Raw genomic sequence first — 24155 nt, forward strand, 5'->3', positions numbered from 1 at the left:
GAGGGAAGGGAATTTGAACTGACTGAACGCCTCAGTGGCGTTTGTAATTTAAATTCCAAGTTATTTATCACTAACTCACTGGTCTGAATCTGTCCCAGTTGGTAGTGAGTGAGGATCTGCACCATCTAATTTGTATTGGTAGTCTCTGTGAAACCATTAAGTGGTTTCACTCCAGGTCTTGGTGAACATACATCCGCCTCATACAGAATCACCTTCACAAATGGGAGGAAAAAGATTCTGAATATCTGTCAAGCTGCAGTTTGGAAGCTCTGCACAGGAATGTTTTGAAAACAGTATGCTTAAGGCACAAAAAGCAGGGAAGTTGAAGTAAGGAAAGGTCCTGTTCAGTGGCTTTTGGGGCAAGCACATCTAAATGTAGTGTTTGTACTGGAAGTTACATAGGGCCATGTAAATATTCCACTAGCCATTCTTCTGTCTAGTAAGGCCAAATTGTGCTGCATAGCCTTGAAGCAGGAGGAGAATTCCTCTTGTATAGAGGAACTCTCTATTAGCATAAAGCTGATTTAAGTACAGGCAAAGCCTCACCATTTGTGGGGGATATGTTCTCGTATCCCCCACGAATGGTGAAATCCGAATCCCCCATGAATGGTGAATCCTGCATTCATGAATGCAGTGACCCTAGTGGCTGAGGGGGGGCACAGCTACTCTGGCATTGGTGGGAGCACTGCAGCAGTGGCAGGAGCCCAGTGGCAGCAAGCACAGAGCTCCCGAGGAGGTCCTTTAAGTGTATTTAAGAAGTGGGTTTGGCATTTGTGAATATTTGAAACTGCAAATGCTGAACCTGCAAAAAGTGAGGGTTTCCTGTACCTCCACCAACTTTTGTACCAGCCACATCTTACTCCTAGCAGACAGGGAAGGAAGTGGCTTGTCAGAAAGTTCCAAAATGGGCATAGAAAGGAGTCAACAATTGCCCTGCTTCTCCCTCAGCAAATGGTAAGTCTGTAGTTCTAGTTTGTGCTGATTTTTAGAGGTTTATTTTACATTTATGATTTTTTTTTAAATTGCGTGCATGAAAATCCTATCTCTGATGGACATTTTGTCATTTATTTCAATGGGATAAGGATTTTACAGCTGGACATCCTCTCCCATCCTTAATGGCTTTCTGGACTGAGTTGTGTTGCTTTGTACATTCGATCTGCTGAGATCACAGTGGAAGGTAATGGTGAACCTGGCACCATGGACAGAAGTGAACTTGTACCTTGTCTCACACCACCAATACACTATGCAGTGGCAAAGCATCTAAGGAATTATGTCTAGGGTGACCATATGTTCCAGTTTGCCCGGGACAGTCCTGGGTTTCAAAGGCTGGTCTTAGGCAGCTTGGTGAAAATTAAAACAAGCATCTCAGAATTGCAGGCGTGCAGGGTGCAGTCCAGTGGGGAGGCTGAGTGGCATGGTGCATCAGGCAGCTCCACTTCCCCAGTGGACAGCACTCATGCCCCTGCCCGCTGTCCTTTGACACTGCCTGCAGCAGTGCCACAGACTTGCAGAGGTGGGGCGGGCAATGTCCCAGATGTCCCAGTTTTCCTTTTGGTCACCCTAATTATGTCCCACACAACCGAGCCTTCAGCTGGGTGGTGTTCTTTTCAACTAGCAGGGTGAAATGTGTATAGTTGTCAGTCCTTCCTTGTGCTGGTACCAGTGTTTCCTCTACTCTTTTGAAACCTTTGTGGAATTAGAATGAGTTCTGTGGTTATTGTGGTGCTTGTTCAGCAGTTTCTTCTGATTCATAACTGGAAATGTTAACACTTCCCTGTAAAGTGCCTCATTTAGAAGCTTCCATCAGGATTGATTTTCACCTAAAAATGATTAAGAAAAAGAGGCCAGGCCTTGCGTATGCAGTGAAGGGGAAAAGTACATACAAGTTCTTGAATGCTTCTTGCTTCTGCCTGTTATAAAAGTTCATGTTCTCCTATTTCACTGTTGTCTATGTAATCTCACAGACTTTGTTGGCTCAGGCAAGAGGTATGGAAAAAAGAGCCACAAAGAGGCAAGAAATAGAACAGACCAGGAGAGACATACAATTTCTTATGAAGAAAAGCAAAAGTGCTCTGGAGAGAAATGAAGAGTAAGTGCTATAAGTTCTATATTGGATCTACCTCTAATAGGTTGTATGCATTGAGGGACAAAAGTAAATGGAAGCATTCACACCTCACATTACTGAGAGTGTCTGATTGTGTGCTGAATGTCCAAGGACCCTTGTCAGTGGCCTATTCTGGAGTTCTCCTTGGGTGCGTCTCCATGTGATGCTAACTGTGCAGTAGTCGAATAATACTGTGCAGTAGCATGTCACAGCACCAACAGTGTTAATAAGCTACTGTGCAGTAGCATCACTAAAAAGGTGTTTGCCGGTGCTACCGAGCAGTAATTGTGGTTACTGTGCATTGATTTAGTACTTAACTATACAACTACTAAATAAATGTGCAGTAACCACTGTGCAATGGCGTCCTGTGTAGGTGCTCCAAGTATGCATCTGAAACAAGCTGGTTTTCCTTTCCTCACAGAATACACTGTTAATTTTTTTCTCCCCATATGCACCAAAACAGTCACATCCACTGAACTTCCCTGCTCCTACCCATCATTCCCTGCCACCCACCTCAAGAATTCAGAAGCTGCTGATTAATCTGATGGACTTTTGCCCTCCCTCATCTTTCATCTCTTACATCTGAGCAAGTTTGTCAGGATAAGATAACTTAAGAGGTCTTTTAAATCTACTTTGAAGTTGTTTTTTAGTTTATTACATGTGTACACTTTGCGCCATTTGCACTATGCTTTCAAAACATATTTTTCATGATTCTCTACTTGTTAAGATACTGAAGTATTGTAGAGACTGATTCTAAAATAGAGGAAATGCTGGTGAACATAAGATTCTAATTAACAGTAGCTAAATATACACTTATGTATATGTGCCTACAGAGAGAGGATACATGGTAGAGTGATATGAGATAAGGTCTTAGCGGTATGAATTTGGCTGAGAAGGTTAGCATAGGATCTGTATACCATACCACTGTATAGAGTGTTTAGTTTATATGCTACAGAAAAGCAACCCTAAAACTTTTTTCTTTTTCCATCTGCAAAGGTACTTTAGTTAAGACAAGTCCAGCTGAACAGAGTTCCAGGAGAATGATGATAAACTTTTTAAAAAATGACCTAATGTAACTCCAATGTTGTGACAATTTTTGGCCTAGAAGATTTTCAGAGCTAAAGGAAATCTTGTGTTTCAATAAATGCTTAGCATGCCTCCATCCTAGTGGTATCCTCATTTCAAACCCTGCAGGAGCAGTCGTTATCAGCATTTAGAACTGTGAAATTTTTATTTATAGTTGCATAATGAGTATATAGGGCATAGCTCGTACACATACAGCAATATTTAGCTTCTCTTGACCTTTGGTCTCATGTAATTTCGAGGGAAGGGGAATTCTCTTTGTAGGGTGAGAAGAATTAACTATTTATTTCTAAGGTTGATTACTCTGTTTCTTTAAATGGCATCTACCTGAAACGTCTTAGAATTTTAAGAAGTACAGGAGAGATGAGTTAGCAAGCAGAAGGCCGGTGAGAAGGTTGAAGTATACAATAAACTAATTGCTCACTTTGTGTTTTGCTTTACAAAGTGTCACATGTCTAGCTCCTCCACACATGCTGCTGGGTTGTATGTCATCGCTTCAGTGCCATAAACACTCTGTTTTCTCAGAAAGGAAGTTGCCAGTGTCATGATACCTTTTTTATGGAACAAAGGTCTAGTCAAATGATGCATCAAGACTATACTCCTAGTAGGGCAGGGATAATGAGGCAAAGTCTGGGATTAACACTAGTAAACAAGTAAACCTCAGAGCAGAATTTGCCCTATGGCCATCTGTATGAATCCTCACATGAATAAGAACTTCAGGCTTCCTTGCACTGTGTGATCTCAGTGCCAGTACATAGTATGGTAATGAAAACATGGCTGTCATCACACTAACATATTGTTCTCTTTTGTTCCATTCTAGACTCAGACATGAACTTGAAATTGAACTGTGGGTGAGCCCAACTCCTGAGGAAAAGGCAGGTAAGTAATAATCCAGTTCTGACTGACATTAAAAAACAGAACACAGTATGACTCAGGGCACTGGAAAATTCAATGTAGCTTTTAAGCCAAAACAAAACAGACATGAATGAAGAGTGCCTCCAGAGGCTGGGGGGTGGGCACTCATCGTTCATGTCTGTTTGGCAGTGGAGGCAGGGGCATGGCAGTGGGGAGTGGGGAGCTCCTGCAGGTGGTTGCAGTGGTGTCAGTGGCGGGGGGTGCGGTGGGGTGGCAAGCACTGACTGATGATTTATGACCACCCGCAAATGCTGCTGGTAGCATTGGCGGCAGCTAGTGGCGATCGGTGGTGCCACAGATGCTGCTGGTGGTTTCTTCTCCAGGTATCATCATGGAGTACAGGGCCCCTTATGGAATAGAGTAATATTTTTATTATGTTTCTTTTGCTCTGTGGCTGATATGATGCCCATAAAAGTCCATAGGAGATGTTCCATTTATTAAGGAATGTAGAAATTGCCATACTGGGTCATACCCACAGATCATCTTGTTCAGCATCCTCTGGATAGCATTAGAGGCCTCAAAGGAAATTTCCAGAAATCCTCTTTTGTCAGATACAGGATAAGCTGATATTTCATGAAGATCTACTAACCTCTAAATAGAGTCCATTAAAACAATCAGCTTCAGGTTTTATAACCCTTCCAAATCCTATTTTAACATTAACTATAATAGCTCTGCATACACTTGTTATCCATATAACTCTCCAATTTATCTTTGAAATCTTACTAAGTTATTGGCCTCAACAATGACAACAAAGTGTATTATATGTTGAGTGAAAAATGAATTCCTTTGATCAGTTTCCACTTGACTTCAGTGAGCTTTGAAGCAAGGTCATTCATCTGTTTCCAAAATGAAAAGAATATGTAAATCTAGAGGTGTCCAAAAGGAAAGCAGACTATTTTATGGTGAGCTGGGACATTTCTGAAAGCTGTAAAATGTCATTAGGCTAGAATCTAGCTTGTCAAATATGACTGCACAGTAGGCCTTTGTGAATAGGGAAGTATTCGATTTGGATTGGGATTTGGCTTATTCGGAGGACAGTAATTTGATTCAATGATTTGAAACACTATCCCCATTTGATTTGTCCAGATCAGAATTGGAGATTTGATACTGTTTCGGTGCTGATTTGGAGATTCAGATCCGCTGGGGAGAGGCAGGCACAGCTGGGCAGCTGCAGGTTCTCCCGCAGCTCCTCTGGCTGTGCCTGCCTCTCCCCAGGTTGGGGGTGCTGCAGGAGTAGCCCCCATGGCTGCCCCTGCCCAGCCCTGCCCAGACCCAGCCTCCCAGCACTTTAAAAAAAAACAAAACAAAATGAAAAAAAACAGTGCCCCACATTCACTGGCTGCAGAAGCAATGATTGGGCACTCTGAGGGCTTGCGGCAGAGCCCTCCCACACCGTGTAGGTTGTGGGGGGAGCAGGGATTCCCCCTCCTCCCGCTTGGCACCTGTGGGGCAGCTGCCCTGTCACATGGGTGCAGCATGGCTTGGCAGAGTGCCGTGGGCTGTCTGGGAGCTGGGACTGGTGGGGCTGAGTGGTGCCAGGCTTTGGCTGATACCTGGAGCCACCCCAACTCCAAGACAGTGCATGGTGCCCTACCAAGCCATGCTGAACCTGTATCATGCGGGGGGCTCTGCCACGAGCCCTCAGAGGCCCCCAGTTGCTGCTGCCAAAGCCGGTGAGTGTAGGGCTTTATCTATCTATCTTTTTTGTTTTTAAGTGCCTGGAGGCTGGGGCTGGGCTGAGGCTGGGGCTGGGCACTGTGGAAAGGCGGGCACAGCTGGAGGAGCCATGGGAGAACCTGCAGCCGCCTGGCTGTGCCTGTCTCTCCCCAGCTGATCCAAATCTCTGAATCTCTTCGCATCTTTTCTGAATCAGTTCAGAGGCTTTGGATTCAACGTGGACCTTTTAATGGTCTTCCGGTTTGATTCGGATTTGGAGATTCAGCTGCAGAATTGGGCCAAATCTCTAAATCCAAATCAAATTGGCGACCGAAGCTTCACACAGCTCTACTGCACAGTAAATTTATATTTTATGTATTTGTTAAATTTTGTATATGATGCAGACAAAAAACATTGCTGCTTCTTATAGACTGGTGAGAACATATCAATTGGTAAACTTAAATTATATCAATAGACAAAGTAAACAGTTTCCTGGAAGTTTTCTGTAGAGTTGCCTTTTGCCTACTCTGCCCTTGATATAACTAAGGCAGCTAAGTTCAATGCACAGTGAAAGACAAAGAGATAACCTTGCTTTGGCCCACACTTTCCTCTTCAAAAAAGAAAACAATATTTTACCCCAGGTTGTGTGTGAGCTGTTATCATTGCCATATTCTGGCCATTAATATGACTATATAAACTCACTCTTCTGAACAAGTTTTTTGCATAAAAGGTGTTGTATAATCAAACATACTTCTGCTTTTTCATCCCTCAGGAAATAAAGTGGTTCAAATTCCTCTCTGATGTAGCTCCATTTACTTCATGAAATATATGCTAGGAATGCAGTTGCCCTGCTATGTTGTTTCTGCAGCCTAGTACAGGCTTTGAATTCCAGAGCCTTTCAGCTAACCCAGTAGAGCAATAATCTTTGGCTCTAGACATGCTGCAGGGCTAAAGGATAAAACAATCTCAAGTTTCAAGGCTGAGACATTTCTGAAAAACAGAGTTGTGCAAAATGAGTTAGAAGCCTTTTTAAAAAGAAATGCTTTTACTTTGTTTAAAAGGGTTGCAACTCAAAGATACTCATCCAGTTATCCTTAATCTTCCCTTTCCCACCTTCTTACTTGCACATATGGGAAGTTTCAGGTGAAGAGGAATTAAAACAAAGTCAGCAGGAGTCAAGTACCGTTTTTATTCTCCCCTCTTCTTTTATTACAGTTGTGCTGAGAGGGCCCCAGGCATGAGATTGAGGCCAAGATGTGCAAGGAACTGTACAAACCCATAATAAAACAGAACTGTGAATAATTGACTGGGGGGTGGAGGGGAGCGGGGCTTACTGTCCAAATGAAAACACTTCATATTGAGTTGCTCCCAAATGATTCTTTTTTGTGTTTTGTTTTACCCCACAGAAGAAATACGAAAAATTCGGGTTGAATGAAATGTTCTTGATTGTTTAACTCCACTTTACCCCCTTCAATTTTTCATTTCAAAACATTTTATTTTGAAAATGTCAAAAACCATTAACTGAATTTTGTTGTAATTTGTGAACTGTTGTGGTCCCCCTAAAACTGCATTTTTTCCCCAGCAAATAACATACTCTTCTGCTGTATCTCAGGAAAGACTGAAGGCTAGAAAAGGGGAAGGCTGAGAGGGGATATAATAGAAGTCTTTAAAATCATGAGAAGTGTGGATAAAGTGAGTAGGGAACTGTTATATACCAAACACCAGGATACAAGAACTAGGGGACACCCACTGAACTTAGCAGGAGGCAGATTTTACACAGTGGGTGCATCTATATGTGCACTTTACTATGGAGCTGAATAATTAGTTCTGCATTAAAGCATCACCAGGTACACATGTGCCCATATTAGGGTGCAGTAAATTAATTAACTCTGCTGTAGGATAGTAATGTCTGGGACAAGTACTATCCTATAGCAGAGTAGTTACATGCACCAAAACACACATGTAGATGGTGACATGAGGGTGCTACAGTGCAGGGCCAGGATAGAAAAGCTCCAGGTTGGCAGGATGATTCCCCAGGCCCCCACGGCCAGCCAGGGCTGCTTTATCTCAGCTTAGAGTGCTGTAGTTGTGAGCATACATGGAAACACTGTGACCGGGAGCAATAAACTCTGGTGCAAACTGTGCCAGAATTTATTGCTACATGTTAATTGCATGTGTAGATGCACCCAGTGTGCAGTTAACTTATGGAATTCATTGCCACAGGAAGTTGTAGATGTAAATAGGTTTAAAATAGGACTAGACAGATTCATGGATGACAGCTTTATTGGAAGGTATTAAATACAACAATCAGGGATGCATCCTCTGACATTCCTAAAGCAGTTATGCCAAGGAAGGTGACAGGGTTGGGTTACTTGAGACATGTCTCATTCATATACTCTCCCTTTACAGTATCTACAGTGACTTGCTACTGTTGGAGACAGAATACTGGGCTAGGTGGATTATTGGTATGACTAAGTATGGCACTTTTATGGTCTTTGTAACTCTCTCTCTCTCTCACTTTCTCTCTCACTCACTCACTTACTCAGTCACACACCCAGCTCTAATAACAGCTCTTACAAAGGCAGTGTTATTAATTCTCATTTGATAGATGGAAAAAAATTAGGCCTAGAGAGACTAATTTGCCTATAGCGGTGTGTGAAACAGGCCATATTTGATTCAGATTTGGCCTGAATTGGGGACAGTGATTTGATTAGCTGATTCAGATCATTGTCCCCCATTCGATTCAGCCAAATCCAAATCTGAAGATTCAGTGCTGATTCAGAGAATCAGTGATTTGGCCATAGATACAGCTTTAAATGTTTTTTCTATATACCTCAAGGTAGCAGGTGGCTTGTGAACCTTGCGATGCTGGGGCAGATGGAACATCCCACAGGAGTGCGGGAGGACCTCTGGCACACTTCCCAGCAGACCCAGAAGTGGACCAGAGTGCTTCTGGTCCACTTCCAGGTCTGCTGATGAGCACACTGGGGAGCCTCCTGTGGGACACTCCATCCACCCCAGGATCACAGCGTTCACGAGCTGCCTGCTACCTTGAGGTATGTAGAAAAAATATTTAAAGCTGTGTCTATGTCTAAATCTCCAAATCCCTCTGAATTGGTTTGGAGGGTTCCAATTCAATTGGAGAGATTAAAGGCTCTCCTGATTTGATTCAGATTTGGAAATTTGGCCACCAAATCTGGCTGAATCTGTGCCGAATTGAATCAGGGGCTGAAGCTTTGCACACCCCTACTTGCCTATACTTACCTCTTCTGCCAGCCAGAATTCTGGTGGCAAACAACAAGTAAAGGCAGCATCTGGACACATCTGCATACTTCTTGTGGATTCATCCGGTTTGGTGCAGCAGCTGTGCCCTGGAAAGTTACCAGCTGCTGAAGCCACTGCTAAAGCTGGCAGAAGATATCAAGATGTTTTACATATTGCCTTTTGCTGGCTGCTTGACAGTGTAGAACAGGGTCAGGCAATTATTTTGGGGAGAGGACCGCTTACCCAGTTTTGGCAAGCTGTCGAGGGCCTCATGGGGAACCCTGCCCCTTGACAGGTGCCCCACCCCTTGACAGGTGCCCTGCCCCCTGGTCACCATCTTGGGACCAATGTCCCAGGGCCAGCACTAGTGGGGCCCAAAGCAGGGCACAGGCTGGCAGGGGTCTGTGGAGCTGGGCTGGGCTGCACCAGCAGGGAGAGGGAGAAGCTGGCCCAGCTCCATAGAGCCCCTGTCAGCTGGGACCCTGCTCTCCTGCCACCCTGCTCTGGGCCCCATCGGCACTGGCCCTGGGACACCAGTGCAGGCTGCTGGCTGCTCACTCCCAGTGCCCCCCAGCCCTGTGGTACAGAAGGGGGCAGCTCACAGTCCTGACCCCCTGCTCGCTGGAAGGGAAGAAGCTGGTACTGAGTGTGGGGAAAAGCGGCCCCTCTCCTGCCCCATGGCCCATGCTCCCTGCTCAGCACCAGCTTATAACCTGGCCCCGCTCCCAGCCTGGGCTCCATGCCAGCTCTAGGCTTGCCTGTTGGTGGCAGCAGCTGCGGCCCCCCCGCTTGCCATGCCGGGCAGTGTTGGCTGCTGCTGTCTGTCTGGAGCTCTTGCCCTGGGCAGCCCACAAGCAGCGGTGGCAGACACTGCCCAGCACAGCAAGTGTGTGTGTGTGTGGGGGGGTGGAGCTGCTGTCACCACATGCAGCCCTGATGGGTGAGCCCATAGCTGGTACAGGGCCCAGGTTGGCAGTGGGGCTGGGTTACAAGGTGGTGCTGAGCACGGGGGAAGGGGGGAGTGACCCCTCGCCCACCCTGTGCCTGGCGCCCCGTGCTGCAGCTGCTCACAGCCTGCCTGGGTGTGCCTGTGCCTGCTTCAGACAGCCCCATGTGGGCTGTGAATGCCTGCAGCAGGGAGCACTGCCCATGGGGTGGGAGAGGGGCCGCTTTTTCCCGCGCTCAGCACCAACTTCTTCCCTGCCAGCAAGTAGGGGTCAGGGCATGTGCTGCCCCCCGCCTGTACTGCGGGGCTGGGGAGCAATGGGAGTGAGCAGGTGTGGGAACCCACAGGAGCATGGGTCCTGCACCTATCTCCTGGGGCCAGTGACAGCGGGGCCCAGAGCAGGGTGGCGGGAGTGCGGGGTCCTGGCCGGCAGGGGCTCTCTGGAGCCGGGCCAGATTCCCCCTCTCCCTGCTGGTAGAGCCCAGCACAACTCCACAGACCCCTGCCAGCCTGCACCCCACTCTGGGCCCCACTAGTGCTGGCCCTGGGCCCCACTAGTGCTGGCCCTGGGACATTGGTCCCGAGACATTGGGACGTGGGTCCCAAGATGGTGACTAGGGCAGGACACATGTCAAGGGGCAGGGCTCCTCATGCAGCCCTCGACAGCCTGCCAAAACTGGGAAATAATTGCCCGAAATAATTGCCCGCTGCTGGATTAGGATTTGGATTTGGCCTGAATCAGGGACAGTGATTCGATCCATGCATCCAGATCACCGTCCCCGATTTGAGTTGGCCAAATCTGAATCTGCCAATTCGATGCTGATTTGGCAAATCAGCAATTCAGGCACAGGCACAGTTTTAAAAGTTTTGTCTACATACCTTGAGGTAGCAGCATGGCTTGTGATCATGGCAGTGCTGGGGCAGATGCAGCATCCCACAGCAGCATGGGGGGGCTCTCCAGCATTCTCGGCAGTGAACCCAGAAAAGGACTGGAAGTACTTCTGGTCCACTTCTGGGTCGGCCAGGGAGCATGCTGGGCCCTGCCCCCAGTGTCCCCTTGGCCTGGTGATCATCCTCAAGGGGATCCTGGGTGCCCTCCAAGACCCAGGAGCACCAGTTGCTGAGCTGGGGGGTGCAGGGGGCCCCCCAGTGGGCCAGGAAGTGCACCAGAAGTGTTGAGCATGCTGGGGAGCCCCCTGGACTGCTGTGGGACTCTGCATCTGCCCCAGCACGGTAGGCTTCAGAGCCTTTGCTACCTAGAGGTATGTAGAAAAATCATTTAAATCTGTCTTTATGTCCAAATGGCTGAGGGAGGGTTCTGAATTGATTCAGAGAGATTCAAGGGTCCTCTGATTCGATTCAGATTTGGAGATTCAGCCACCGAATTGGGCCGAATCTCCCCCAAATCGAACTGTGGACCGAAGCTTTTTACAGCCCTAGTAGAAACCTTCGTTTACCTGGGAGGAATAGTGAAACTGTGTTGGCATTAACGGGGAGTTCTGCCAGTGCATAAGAGCTTTGAAATTTGAACATAGATTAATTTTGCCAGAAGACCTTGTGCTTTGTAGGCAGAACAGTGCCATGTAGAGCAGGCTTAAGGTATTTGGTAAAGAGAACTCTGTGGCTGAGGCAAGATATGGATCCAGGTTTCTTGAGTGTATATAGAGCCTTAACTGCAACAATAACACTTTGCAGTCCATGTCTTCTTTACAACCCTTATATATGGCTATACTGTTTTTTGCAAATCCCTTCTTTTAAACTTGCCTGTGCTTTGCAGGGTACAAAACATTTGATCATGGACAGGGTGTGTTTGCCATTTCTTATTTTGAATATGATCATGGAGAAAACTGCTGAACTCAAAGACACAAAATTGATGCCATCTCTCTCTGGGAGGGGGGTGAGTGAAAAAGATGCTCATTGCTTGGAATAAGAAGCACAGTTTGGCACTCATGTGGCTTCTCAGGGTTGGTTAGCAAATTTGCAGATAAGCAGGGCAGCTGGATAGGTGGGAGGGAGCCATGCTTTGAAACAAACACAGTAAAATATTGTGCGATTAACAAAGAAATCTTTCTAAGTTTAGATGTCTAGGCATTTTACCTGGGCCCTCAAACTGGGATTGGAACAATTTAGCATAATATAGCTAGCTTGCTCTTTTTTATGAATGCTGTCCTGTTAACCACGCCTGCCTTTTTACAGTTCCAGAAACCCATGATGACCCTGCAGTGAAAATGCCTGTAAAGAAACAACTTTCCCTGGCAGAGAAGGTTGAATCTATGAGGTGTCAAGTTCTCGCTAAGTGGGAGGAAATACAAGCTTTAGAGAAAGAGATTAAAGAAACCATGACTCATGCTGGGGTTGCAAACACCATAGAGAAGACTGTTAAAGAGATAGAGGCAAGAGATAATTATTTCTAAGCATTTTGTGTTCATTTCACCTGAGAGGTATCCATATCTAGCTTCCTTGGTGACAGGCTTTTTAGAAAGGATATTGATACTCAGTAGTCTTTATTTACTTCTCTGAAGACATACACAGCTACTCCAGATACTTCTAAGGCTCCAATAGTCAGAGTATCTGGGGCTACGATCCTGCAAAGTGATGCCTCTGGGTGGACTTCTGAAGTAAATTGAGCTTGGCCAGACACAAGGGTGCTCTGCATACACCATGTTATAGGACTGGGGCTTTCTAATCATATGATTTGGCGGGGCAGGCTGGGGGTGGGGGGAGGAAAAGAGAGTTTATCAAGACGCAGGGTCAGGTTTATTCTCTCCTTTTGCTCCTGCACCCGGTGGGCGTGAATTACTATGTGGACTGGTAGAGTCATTACAGAATTTTTGAGAATTGCTCATAACTAACGAAACTCTTCTCTCATTGAAGGCAATGGTAAAACGCTCATTTTTAACGTCAGTGGTTAGCAGAGTTAGGTCAGTATGGAGTCCTTCTAGAATCAAACTAGCTGTTCAGACAACTGAACGAGCCTGAAAATTTGATTATTTGGATGTCTAAATGAACTTAAACATGACCACAGAACTTCATACTCAAAAAGAGAGGTCTGGTCAAACCCAGGCTGAAAAATGAGGTTCATAATATATTGTTAATATCAAATAAACAATTAATAAATCAACAAAACTTATTATTGGACTTGTGTATTAATACAAATACTGGTGTTAATAGTTGTTACTTATTATTATTAGTAGTAGCAGTAGTAATATTACAGTGGCTTTCTGAGATCCCAAGTGAAATTGTATAGTGGTGGACACTGCACATAACACTGTAGTAGATAATCCCTGGCTCAGGCAGCCGACAGTCTGACACAGATCTTGCAGAGACTGCCTTATGAGCCTATATATGCATTGTGAATGGTCATGGGACTATTAACAATATGACAAGCTAAGCATAGGGTTTATAAGTGCCCATGCTATTCATATCTAAGACATTAAAAAGACCATTACCTTTGTTTTGGAATTTGTGTAGGTAGAAATATCAGCTGCTCTAAATAAAGCCATGTGCACCCATCCTTGGCAATGGTCAGGTTAATAGGAATTTCAAACAAGTTAAGCAATGAAGTAATTTCAAGCAAATAAATAATGCCTGAACATTTCCTGCTTACACAGAGAGTGAAATATGTCACAGTTAATGTTTGGTATAAACAAAAAAATGTTTGTATTAGAATTTAGGTTTTGATAAGCATCTCAAAGTTCTCCAACCCTTTTATCCTTTGCAGCGGTTTAGCGTATTGACAGGATATCAGATATTCAATTGTACTGCTATGCAACAGAGCAGTCATACAAAGATGTGGTATCCAGGGAAAATTATCAAAAATATACACACCAAAAATCACACACACGTTTTGTCTTTACCAGCGCAAGCACACAGACTGTCATTGTGTCACTTTGCTTTGCTGTGAACTGAATGATGCATTCAAATGCTTTGTTTTCCCTGCGAGAATTTTCAGTCATCCCCTTGTGCTCTTACCTAACTGTATAAGACAGTAGATTGTCACTTGTTTCAAGAGCACGCAGCTGCCCACAAATGACAACACTTATTTGGAGACACAGCCTTGACTAACATCGATGAACGTATATAGTGTTCATGTTAGAGAGATGAATAGCATCATTCAGTCACTACAGTGTTGCATTCTCTTGCTGCCAAACAAAGGATGTAAGCCCAAGAGTTCTTCTGAAAAGTTTCTTTTGCAAAGCAGTCCATGGTGCACAGCACCTCAGAGCCAAAAATATCATTATATTGGGAACTCTTTCTGTAAAAACCACAAATCTCTCTGAGAGACTCTATTCCTCTGTTTCAAAGATGCCTATTACAAGTGGTATGATTTTTCATGAGTTGTAAATTTCTGGTCATACCTTTTATTTTTGGACTGACTTGTACCTGGGCTGTAATGAGGAACAACACCCAGCAGATGGCAATGTTGTACAGCACTCATAGTTTAAGAAAAGATGCTGCAGCAACTGTGGCCTAAAAGGCTTCACATAAAACCACTGTAAGCACTCTTAGCCAGTGAGAGACGGGACTGAGAGTGAAGCAGTCCCTCCAAGCAGCATGAAGCGTTAACCGACAGAGCAAATGCTTGATTGCTTAATTCTTATTTAAATGCGTGTAAGGTCTTGTTAAATTACAATAATAAATTCATAATCTAAATCTGTCCATTGATTATTTATAGAAGTGGCAGGCATATTATCACTTAGAACAGCAACCTAATTGAACTACCTGCTTTCTCTATTTCTCCTAATACCATGATTTAATAATGCTAAGAAAGGAACAACATGTACTTCTGTTCAGTTGTTGAAATAGATGTCAGTTCAATGGATTTGCTATTTTGGACATGTCTTGCTACATTTTAGTTGACCCTATTGGATTGCTTTTTCAGGCTGAAGCAATGAGGCTCATCTCAGCTAACAAGTTTCTTCAAACCCAAATAAAAGTAAGTGTCCCCCTTTAGAGCTATGATATGCTCCAACAGTGCTTTATAAACCAGTTTCTTTCAAAGCTATCATCACTAGGTTTGACTTGAAGTCATAGGAAAGACTTTCAGTGAGTTCTCCGGGCTCCAAGTCAAGGGCGCTGTGAATGGCCTGCTACAGATAGAAAGGGTTTTTTTTGTTTTGTTTTTATTACTATGATGAACTATGGCACTCTGACCATGAATTGCTCGGGAAGAAGATCCGAATGGTTTCTTTAGAAATACAGGGTCTTAGAGATACCTGGAGGGAAAAGAAAAAGAAAAAGTAGATAAATTTGGAGTAAAATAAAATAATTGTATGGAGCAATAGGACTGCACTAAGCACTCCAAGAGTGTGTGTCAGAATAAAAAAAAAAAAATAGATAGACATCATTTCCTATTTTGGTGAAATGTGAACGACAAAATTAATTGGTCCAAAAAAGGGATTTTGTTCAGCAGCTATATATGAAAAACAAAACTTCACAAGAATGACAAAAACGCAAGTCAGTCTAGTAGAAGGTAACTAGTGTTTTACCATTGTAGGCTGTGAGTTTTTGAAAAAAATATTTAGCTAGTAACAACAAGTCATACATAATACCAGAAAAATGACAATAACAAAAATAACCTTATACTTCTGTAAATTAGCTTGCTTATAGTCTATCTTAAACTGTGTGTGCATGAAGCAACAGGAAGCACTGCATAATGTACAAAGGTGTGTGCAACCTTAAACTTCCTGCTGAAATTTAAATGTTTAATACACAGTTGAGAAACCCCTTGACCTTAATTTATAGTGGAGGTTAATGGGGTTAAAAGACTCTCAGTATTACAAATTAATACCAAAATTATCTGATACCACTTAGGCTTTTCTTTCTAAACTACTGTACTCAAAAATATGTTTATATTTCCCTGTGTGTATACAAAGTTGCTTTCTTTCTATTTGTAGGATGTTGAATACAGCATAACAGATACCTTAAATAGACAGAAGATCTCCCAAGAAAGTCAACAGTAAGCTGGAATAAAACAAGATAGTTGTTGCTTTTTTCTTTTAAGTGTTAAAGAACAATGGAAGCCCTGTCACAATAATATTTCAGACCCACATATGATCAGTTTTGCATAGCTGCTAGATTTAAGTGCATCTCAGTACCACATGCATAATGGGAGCCAAGGTATTTTAAAGTGCTTTGCTCATATTTAAAGCATGGAATCGGTTTCAAGTGAGCTCTGACTCCTACAGTCAACCAAGAAAACCAAAATATGAACAATGCTTATGGGAGGTGTTTGACTGACACTCCCAATCATTGTAGCTGACCAATTAGCCTTAGAACAAATATAGTACAGCACTTACAAATTTTCCCAAACTACTCTGCCAGCATGCTCCTACTTGACTTGCTGGAGTGACCTCTGAGCATATTAAAGTACTACAAAGTTTTTCTCCGGGTGAAAATAGATACAGCCAAATGAAGTCTCCACAGCTGATCCACATTGTGGAATGAGGCACTCGTTGCTTATTGTCCTGCATCAGGCAGGGGTCTGATGCGGGACAGTCAGATAAATGTTCCCCTTGCATCCCCTTCCCCTCATTCCTCACTGCCGTGCACCTCCTTGCTGGGACCTGGGTCCCATGCTGGCCTGTGCCTCACATGGAGACACAGGTCAGTGTGGGATGGTGCAGAGGCTCAGAGCAGCAGGATTCGGGGAATACCCAGCATCCCATGCCTCCATTCCAGGAACTGTGCTGGGACATGGGCCTCCACATGAAACATGGGCCAATATGGGTCCAGGCAAGGAGGTATAGGGTGGTGTGGAACCTGGGGCATTTCCAGTGTTTCATACTTCCATACTGGGTCCCATGCCACCCTATACCTCCTTCCTGAGACCCGCACTGACCCATGCTTCCTGTGAATCATGGGTTGGCACAGAATCCGACATGGAGGCACAGGGTCACACAGGTCATGGTATGGAGGCACTGAGGATTTCCCAGTTCTCATGCCTCCATGCTGGGACCTACATAGGCTTTCACTGTTTCTCAGGGTAGGTCTCGATAAGCAGGGAACCCTGACTTTCCTTACCTATGGAAAGATGCTCCAAGTTTCCCCAGGGTGCATCTCTGTAAGTAGAGACAGCTGGGCAGGTGCTGCCAGGGCTTGAGGAGGCCAGTGCTGTATGGGAATTCTTGGCGTACATAGGATTGGGCCCTTCCAAGCGCTGGAGCACTGCCTGGGGCAGCTGGGGATGGCAGACAGTCTAGGTTGCCTGTTGTCTTCTGTCACAAAGCAAATAGATGTCCACTACAATAACATAGCACTATTTTACACTGCCTTTTGATGTCCTACTGATGTGATACAACAAAAGATAAGCATGTGTATTTGTTCATCATCTGTACTACCATAACATTTTTTTCTGGCAGCACAAATGCAACATCAGGTGATATTTGCTTCTGTTCAATATATGCACTCAGTCCTTGGCCTGTTCTGAGACTGCAGACTTGTGCTAGCTGTGATGATTTTTTGCAATGTGGACTTCTCTATGCTGAGAATTGGACTGTGACAACCAAACTAATTTCAATCTATTTTCTGTGAGCTTCCAGGTTTACCTAAATGGTGTTCATCTTCAAGGTATTTTAAAGTGTGTTGTAAAGTTACTAGTTTAGAAACTTTCAGTTACAGCTGACATTGGCTGGATCTGAACTGCTTGCCAGGGCAGAAAGTTTTGTAGTCTTGAGGGCCCTGCCACATGTTCAAATTAAAGCTGAATAGAAACCAGCTATGGATCTATTCAAGCACTAACTTTATAGCTGGTTGGTTCTTTTTATAGCTGAAGAATCATTTTTATTATGTGATAATTACTTTGCATATGTGGCTATGTAACAGGAAACCCTTGCCCTGTGACTGGGGGTAGGCTATGAGGCTAGCAGGACCAGCAAGGGCCCTTTAAGAGCAGGATCTTTGCCCAGAGAAAAAGGAGCTCAAGAAAGGAAAAGGAGAGCTACAAGGGCCTCCAGAGAGAAACGCTGGGTGGCAAGCAGTGGCTCCTGCAATGGCCAGTAGCTCTGCCCAGGGAGTGACTGAATGCTAAAGTGATTGCAGCTCAAGGGCAGGCAGCTGACAGGGATGCAGAGAGGGGGCAGAGAGGGTTTTTTTTGTGGGGGGAGGGGGACGGGCTTGCTTTCTTCTTTTTTCTTATGCTATAGGACCCAGAAAGGTTTTAAATCCACGTTGGTTTTCTTGGAGTGTCCAGAGGGGTGGTATTTTAGTTTGAAGCACTGGCTAGCATTTCTTTTCTGTTCAATTGAAAGACTGAGAGCGGCTGTGAGGGGAGGTGGAGGCCACATTGCAGGCACCTTGAAGTGCCCTTTAAGATTAACCCCTTGTAGATGAGAGAGGGAGAAAGAGACTTCAATCCTTCAAGGCTAACAGATCAGGAGGGCCCAGAGCCCTGACCATGGGGGTTACTTTCTAGTTGTGCTGTTCCTACCAAGGAGGTAAGGACAGACTACGTAGGCTTTTGGCTGAAGGCAGCAGCTAGAGCAAGTAGGCTGGGAGGGATGTTAGAGGGTCAGGGCTTAGACAAGTATAGAAAAGATAGAGCCAAGTGACCCAAAAAAACCCCCCACTCTAAGGCCCAGGATATCTCCCACATAATTGGTTATTCCATCAAGGTGAGGCAGGTGAGATGCAGGATGCTGGTTTGGAAGAGCTTGAGTGGGGGCAGACTAAGTGGTTGCTGAGTGTTCCTACTGCCTGGCAAGGTTAGTCTGGCCACAGGATGGTCTAAATTTATTGCATGATTAACCAGTTAATTGTGTGATAATTACTTTGTGCTTGTGGCTGGTTTTACGTTGCATGTGTGACTGGTCAAAATGTATTGCACAATTGGCCAGTTAATTGCAAAATATATGTAATGTGTAGCAGGGGTCTTGGGTATCTTCCTTATTCTCCTTCTAATATCTTGCTAGTATGAAAATACAAAAAGAAAAATATACTATGTGTAGCTAAATCTGAATTATACAGAGCATACTCTTGACATCCGTGCTGGTTCCAGAGGTAAATAGGAAATATATGATTGCTGTGGTTTTCATTACATGCAGAGATTTAGCCCAAGACTTGGTTTGTTATTATTTGCATTATTATAGTGACAAGGAGCCATGCTGAAGGACTGGAAGTGTACCACACAGAACAATGTCTAGCAATGTAGTTTTTACCTAATCATGTATTGCTATGTGAAACATCTGTGTTTAAGTTAGCATAGATATGTAAATGTGTGGAGTTGACTACTGGTTATGTCTTATCTTTATGCCACACAAAATTGCAGAAAAATATAACAAAAGTAGAAAGTGGTTAATGGTGTACTTTGAAAAAAAAAAGAAAAAAACACCAAACCCCTCAAAAAAGAAAATGCCCAACTTTATAAATGGTTTAAGTACCCAGTTCAGTAATAGAATTTGGGCCAGTTATTTTAGCTAGGCTGTGCACCTGCAATTGCATACACATATTTGCATATGCATAATCTAACTAAGCAAATAACTGTTGCCTGCAGACAAATCAACTGTTCTGCAGACCAAATTATACTTCTTAACCTGCCATCTCCTTGCAAGGGCCCCATTTTTTTGTTTTTTTTATCAAGTATTTCCACAGACCAGTTAGAGATATTTGCCATATGTTGGTATAAGACCTAGCCCAGTAACTTTTAAATAGACTTCACTGGATTTTGGTTCTTGTCTATGCCTGGGCAGCAGCATGGGTTGACCCCGTAGCACACACTATTCACCTGTTCCCACAGGTATGCTCCAAAACTAGTAGTTCTGTCCTTGAGGTTTGGATTTGTTACCAGTAGCTGCTCTCTGAAGCATGCCAGAAACTGATGCTGCCTATACATGTGCTCAGGGGTGGGGTGGGGGAATTTTAATTAGAGCAGATCCTGGAGAGCCATTCTAATTAAAACACCTTACCATCACATGTATTAATCCCGCACAGATTTTAAAATGGCCACAGGATGCTTTATCTAAACTTCATTCAGCAAGGTTTAAATAAAGTGTCCCAGCAGCCATTTTTAAACCTGTGGGGGCTTGTACACATGGCGATGAGGCCACGCTGCAGTATTTTAATTAGCATGTGGAGCAGATGCAGACTCAATTAATCGAGTCTGCTCTGACGTGTTCTAAGCAGAATACAAACTGGCACGCAGATAGACACCCTGAGGTCTTGACAGCAGCCACAGAGGGTTACCCCTGAGTAGCCACACTGGTGTATTTCCAGATGTGGAACATGTCATCAAGGGTGGGTGGTCAGCACATGTTTGGGAGCAACTAGCTGCAGGGTCACTGAAGTGTAGATAAACTTTTATGTCTGAGATAATATCTCTTTAGGTCCCGCAGTATTATAAAACTACACAATTTATCATAGCTAATAGAGATGTTATGATAGGAGGTAACTGTGCTTTTAGTACTCAAAATCCCAGGTCCAGTTTTTACAGATAACAACATGTCTGTATATACACAAGCCATGTACAACATTCCCAAATGCATACCTGAAAATGTGAGATGGGTGAAAATCTGAATTTAGTTCTATAGACTGAATCTGGAATGACAAGTTAATACAGGCTGCTGGAATACTATTTCCTTCTAATTATCTTCCCAATGCACACAGGTAAGGGAGTTTCTATGTTTTGTCTTCTACCCTTGAGTTGCTAACTTTTAAATTCTCATTAGGAACATATAAAATGCACTGCTCTGCTTTAGGCACTTTACTAAAGTCATCAACTATATCAAAAAGAGAATTGTGAAGTCACATCTTGACAGAGAAAAAGATTTAAAATTCCCCTTTAAATGGAAGCAGAAGGTTTTGAAAATGTTGCAGTTCAGTTCCTATTCATTTACTGCTTTGTTTCCTTTGTGGATTGCCACAATGTGACACCAGTGATAACAATGGATTTTTGGTTTTGGAGGATCACATTACGTATACACTTCACGTGGGAGATCTGGAGCTGTTGAATAATAATATACAAATACTGATATGTTCATAATTTAATGAACAGTGAATGTGACTTGGCCAGTGAGGTGACGTTACTTAAATATAGGTTTTTTACACTTTCCTGTATGAATGCATTCATCTAGTTTAACAGGAAGAAACTGGAAAAATAGGCAGGAAAACAAGGCACTAGATCTAGTTAAGCAGGCTCCCAAGAAATAGTGGGAGAACAATTTCCAGACAATGCCATGCTTACAGGCTCTAGCTCAGCTTTTCAAGACTGCCTTGACAGACCTGGGAATGGAAAGATCAAGGAGTCTAGCCAATTACAAAAGGATGCTTTGCTTGCACGTGTGTGTATGTGCATGTGTGGTGACCAGGGGACTGTGCAAGATTTACTGTGACTCCCCCTGTAACCGATAGGGGGAAAAAACCTGATTTTGAGTTCAAATAAGAGACTGTCACTTATGCTGTAGGGTTCTTGTGAGGTTTTTTTAGAAAGCTCTGACCTACCACGATCCTCTAGCTGATAAGCCTGACATTCATATAATCTGATTTGTTATTTTAGGATCTCTTTGTTTTTCAGAAATGGTTTGGTTTGAAATAAGCAGCACAATATATATCAGGCCAGCTGAAGTAAGCACCCACTGCCTGCAGTCCAATTCCCTGTCTGAGAATGGGAGAATCTCAGGATTCTTGTCTGAGAGAATGGTCATGGTCCTAGGCCAATGTGGGGGTCCGAGGGGCAATTAGCTTTGTTCTTGTGATAACTCAGGCCTGGTGAGTTGGCAGGTTGGGACTTACAGAAGTGTGAATATTTTTAGTTTCTGAAATTTCTCCTTGCTCTATGAGGCAGAATATCATTTTAGATTAGAATTGTATACCCCAGTGATCAGGAATGGAGCTTCATAAACAAAATTTAATGCCATATGGCAAAGCAAACTTGTGGAAAAATGGAATTGTGCTAAATTTGAAGAGCTAATAGAAACTGGTTCAAATAAGAAGTAAAAATGTGGTATTATTGTATTAACACTATTCAAATGAAGCTCTCGGTCAGATGAAAGGATATTAGAAATAAAATATTAAGGCAATTAGTAATAGATATACTTTGAATACAAGGTTAATTAGTTTCATTTGCATGCTGTTAATTATTAAAAGTAATTAGCTCTGAGATACTTAAGGAAGTGCTTTCACTAAATACTTTTAAGATGTAACATAAAGACTTTTAAATTTTGCTGCCAGCAGTGCTCACATATAAACCCTTTACAAATATATGGTGCCTTGGGATATTTGCATAATAAGGCATTTTATAAAACTGATCTCCACAGTTTTGCCCTCCTAATATTGTGATTCACGTTTCTGGAGCTGACGTTATTCTCTGTCTTCAAGACAGATCAGGAGGACTAAAACATTAGCAGTAGCATAAGATTTCTGAATCAAATCCTGTCCTGAAGCAGAACTGAAAGAGATCATATAATTGTTTGAAGTCAGAACTGTATCATCCTTTGCCCTTAATGCACACATGATAATTCAGATGACATTTAATTATAGGAGAGGCCTAGATTAATACATATTTAATCTCTACAAGTAGCAGCATTCTCCAGGTGCTGTGAGATTGTCCAGGGAACGAGGGGCAAAACATGTAGTCTAGAACAAAGTAAATAATGTGCAGCCAAAACTTTCTTCAGCTAAATTTTACCTTGTTTCCTGCAAGCATTTTGTGATTTCCTCAGATTTATTTGCTGTTTCATAAATGTACATTCAGGTTTTTTGCTCTGTTGATTAATTGCAAAGATTCTAACCTCGAGCTATGTTGCTTCATTATAAATCGACAAATCTATTTTGTTTATTTGGGTTTTTTTGATGGGATGACCAAGTATGTGTTAAGGGGAGCAGTGGTAAAATTCCTATCAGAATTCGCTCCTTGTGATTGTTAGTAAAATGTATTCTTCATATTTTTGTGGAATGCGGCCATGAAAGAATGACAGGACTAGCTGAAGTAAATCCATTGAAAACCGTGAGTGAATCTGAAGGGTGTTGAAAATTGCATTTACTATCAAGTTCTCAGAGCCAGTGTAGGTTAATGAGGTGACTGGTGTCATTAACACCTGATCTGTGACTTGCTGCGTATTGGATAGGAAAGCAATATGTTGGAGCAGATAGTGCCAGCATGTAAAGCTATCCACATTTAACTTTATAAAGACTGTACAAGCTTGGAACCATTAATGTAAGCCATTATTGAGCCCCAGTTAATTTTTCTTCAAAGGCACACGCTGTAAAAAATCTTACTGTGATCTGTGCCTTGAGCAAGAGATTTACATGGAGTAACAAAAAGCAATGCTCCAAACCTTTTGCCTCCAGCAGAGAAAGCAAGGATCAAGCACTAATGGTGCTTCCAACTTTGTTCTCTTATATTGCTGATAATGGAAGAGCTATCTGGGGGGTTGCTATGCAACACCCAGAAGTGTGATCTGACATACGTAGGCTTTTTACTAACTGACTATATTCCTCATATATGTTTATCTGTGCTTTCCTTTTTCTTTTTCTTTTTTTTAGAAAGATGTGGGACACGCTGAAGACCTTCTTGTCACTTGAAGATAGTGAAGCAATTTCAGACAAATCAGAAAAATGATGTGTAGGAAGATAAATTCTAGCTGCACTGAGCATACTTTTGACATCCTGAGACCATGCGAGATGAAACCCAGTTTTGAAAAACTGATGCTGAGGCTTAGAATCAAGTATTATAATGCAACTTTAATAAGATAAATGTGTGTCAGTATTTGCAGAGATTATCATGGGTGTAGACACTGATATTTCCATATGCCATCTAGAGAAAGGTCCACTAGCAATAGTATAAATAGTGGTGCCTTTCCTTATATGGTCTTCAGTAGAAACCACCCTCATTTAGTAGTGGAACCTTTATTCAAGGACCAGCTATTTAATTAAACTCCCACAGTAGAACTCACAACTGCAAGTTATTTAAGTAAATTGAAGTTGCAGCTTCTAGAAATGATATACATGTATAATTTTGTGCATATTCTTTGTTGTGAGTATTATATTCAAGCCTTGAACCTGGCTGATGCAGAGGGATATGGCATAGTGGCAATGCCCCCTCCCCTCAGCAGCTTTTTCTTTTCCAGAGTCTTAGTTTTCCCTTTATACATCTCTAACTGATATGTTTGCAAAAAGAGTTTTGAAAATAGGAACCAAGTGTAGCCCAGGTAACTTGGGTAGACACTCCCCTTCTCCAGTTGAAGGGGATTGTTA

At 43.1% G+C, this 24155-nt stretch overlaps 1 protein-coding gene across 1 annotated transcript in view; it reads left to right on the forward strand.

Moving 5' to 3' along the window:
- The window catches only part of CUNH6orf118 (chromosome unknown C6orf118 homolog), a 40523-nt gene extending 16670 nt beyond the window's left edge, over positions 1–23853 (forward strand). The window contains 6 exon segments of the mRNA XM_019549982.1: positions 1965–2089; positions 4008–4066; positions 12165–12361; positions 14851–14904; positions 15866–15927; positions 23445–23853. Of these exon segments, the coding sequence (XP_019405527.1) occupies positions 1965–2089; positions 4008–4066; positions 12165–12361; positions 14851–14904; positions 15866–15927; positions 23445–23520 (573 nt within the window). The 3' untranslated portion in view covers positions 23521–23853.
- The last annotated feature ends 302 nt before the right edge of the window (positions 23854–24155 follow it).

Source organism: Crocodylus porosus, unplaced genomic scaffold (genome assembly GCF_001723895.1).
Source record: "Crocodylus porosus isolate Cpor-Errol unplaced genomic scaffold, CroPor_comp1, whole genome shotgun sequence".
NCBI lineage: Eukaryota > Metazoa > Chordata > Crocodylia > Crocodylidae > Crocodylus > Crocodylus porosus.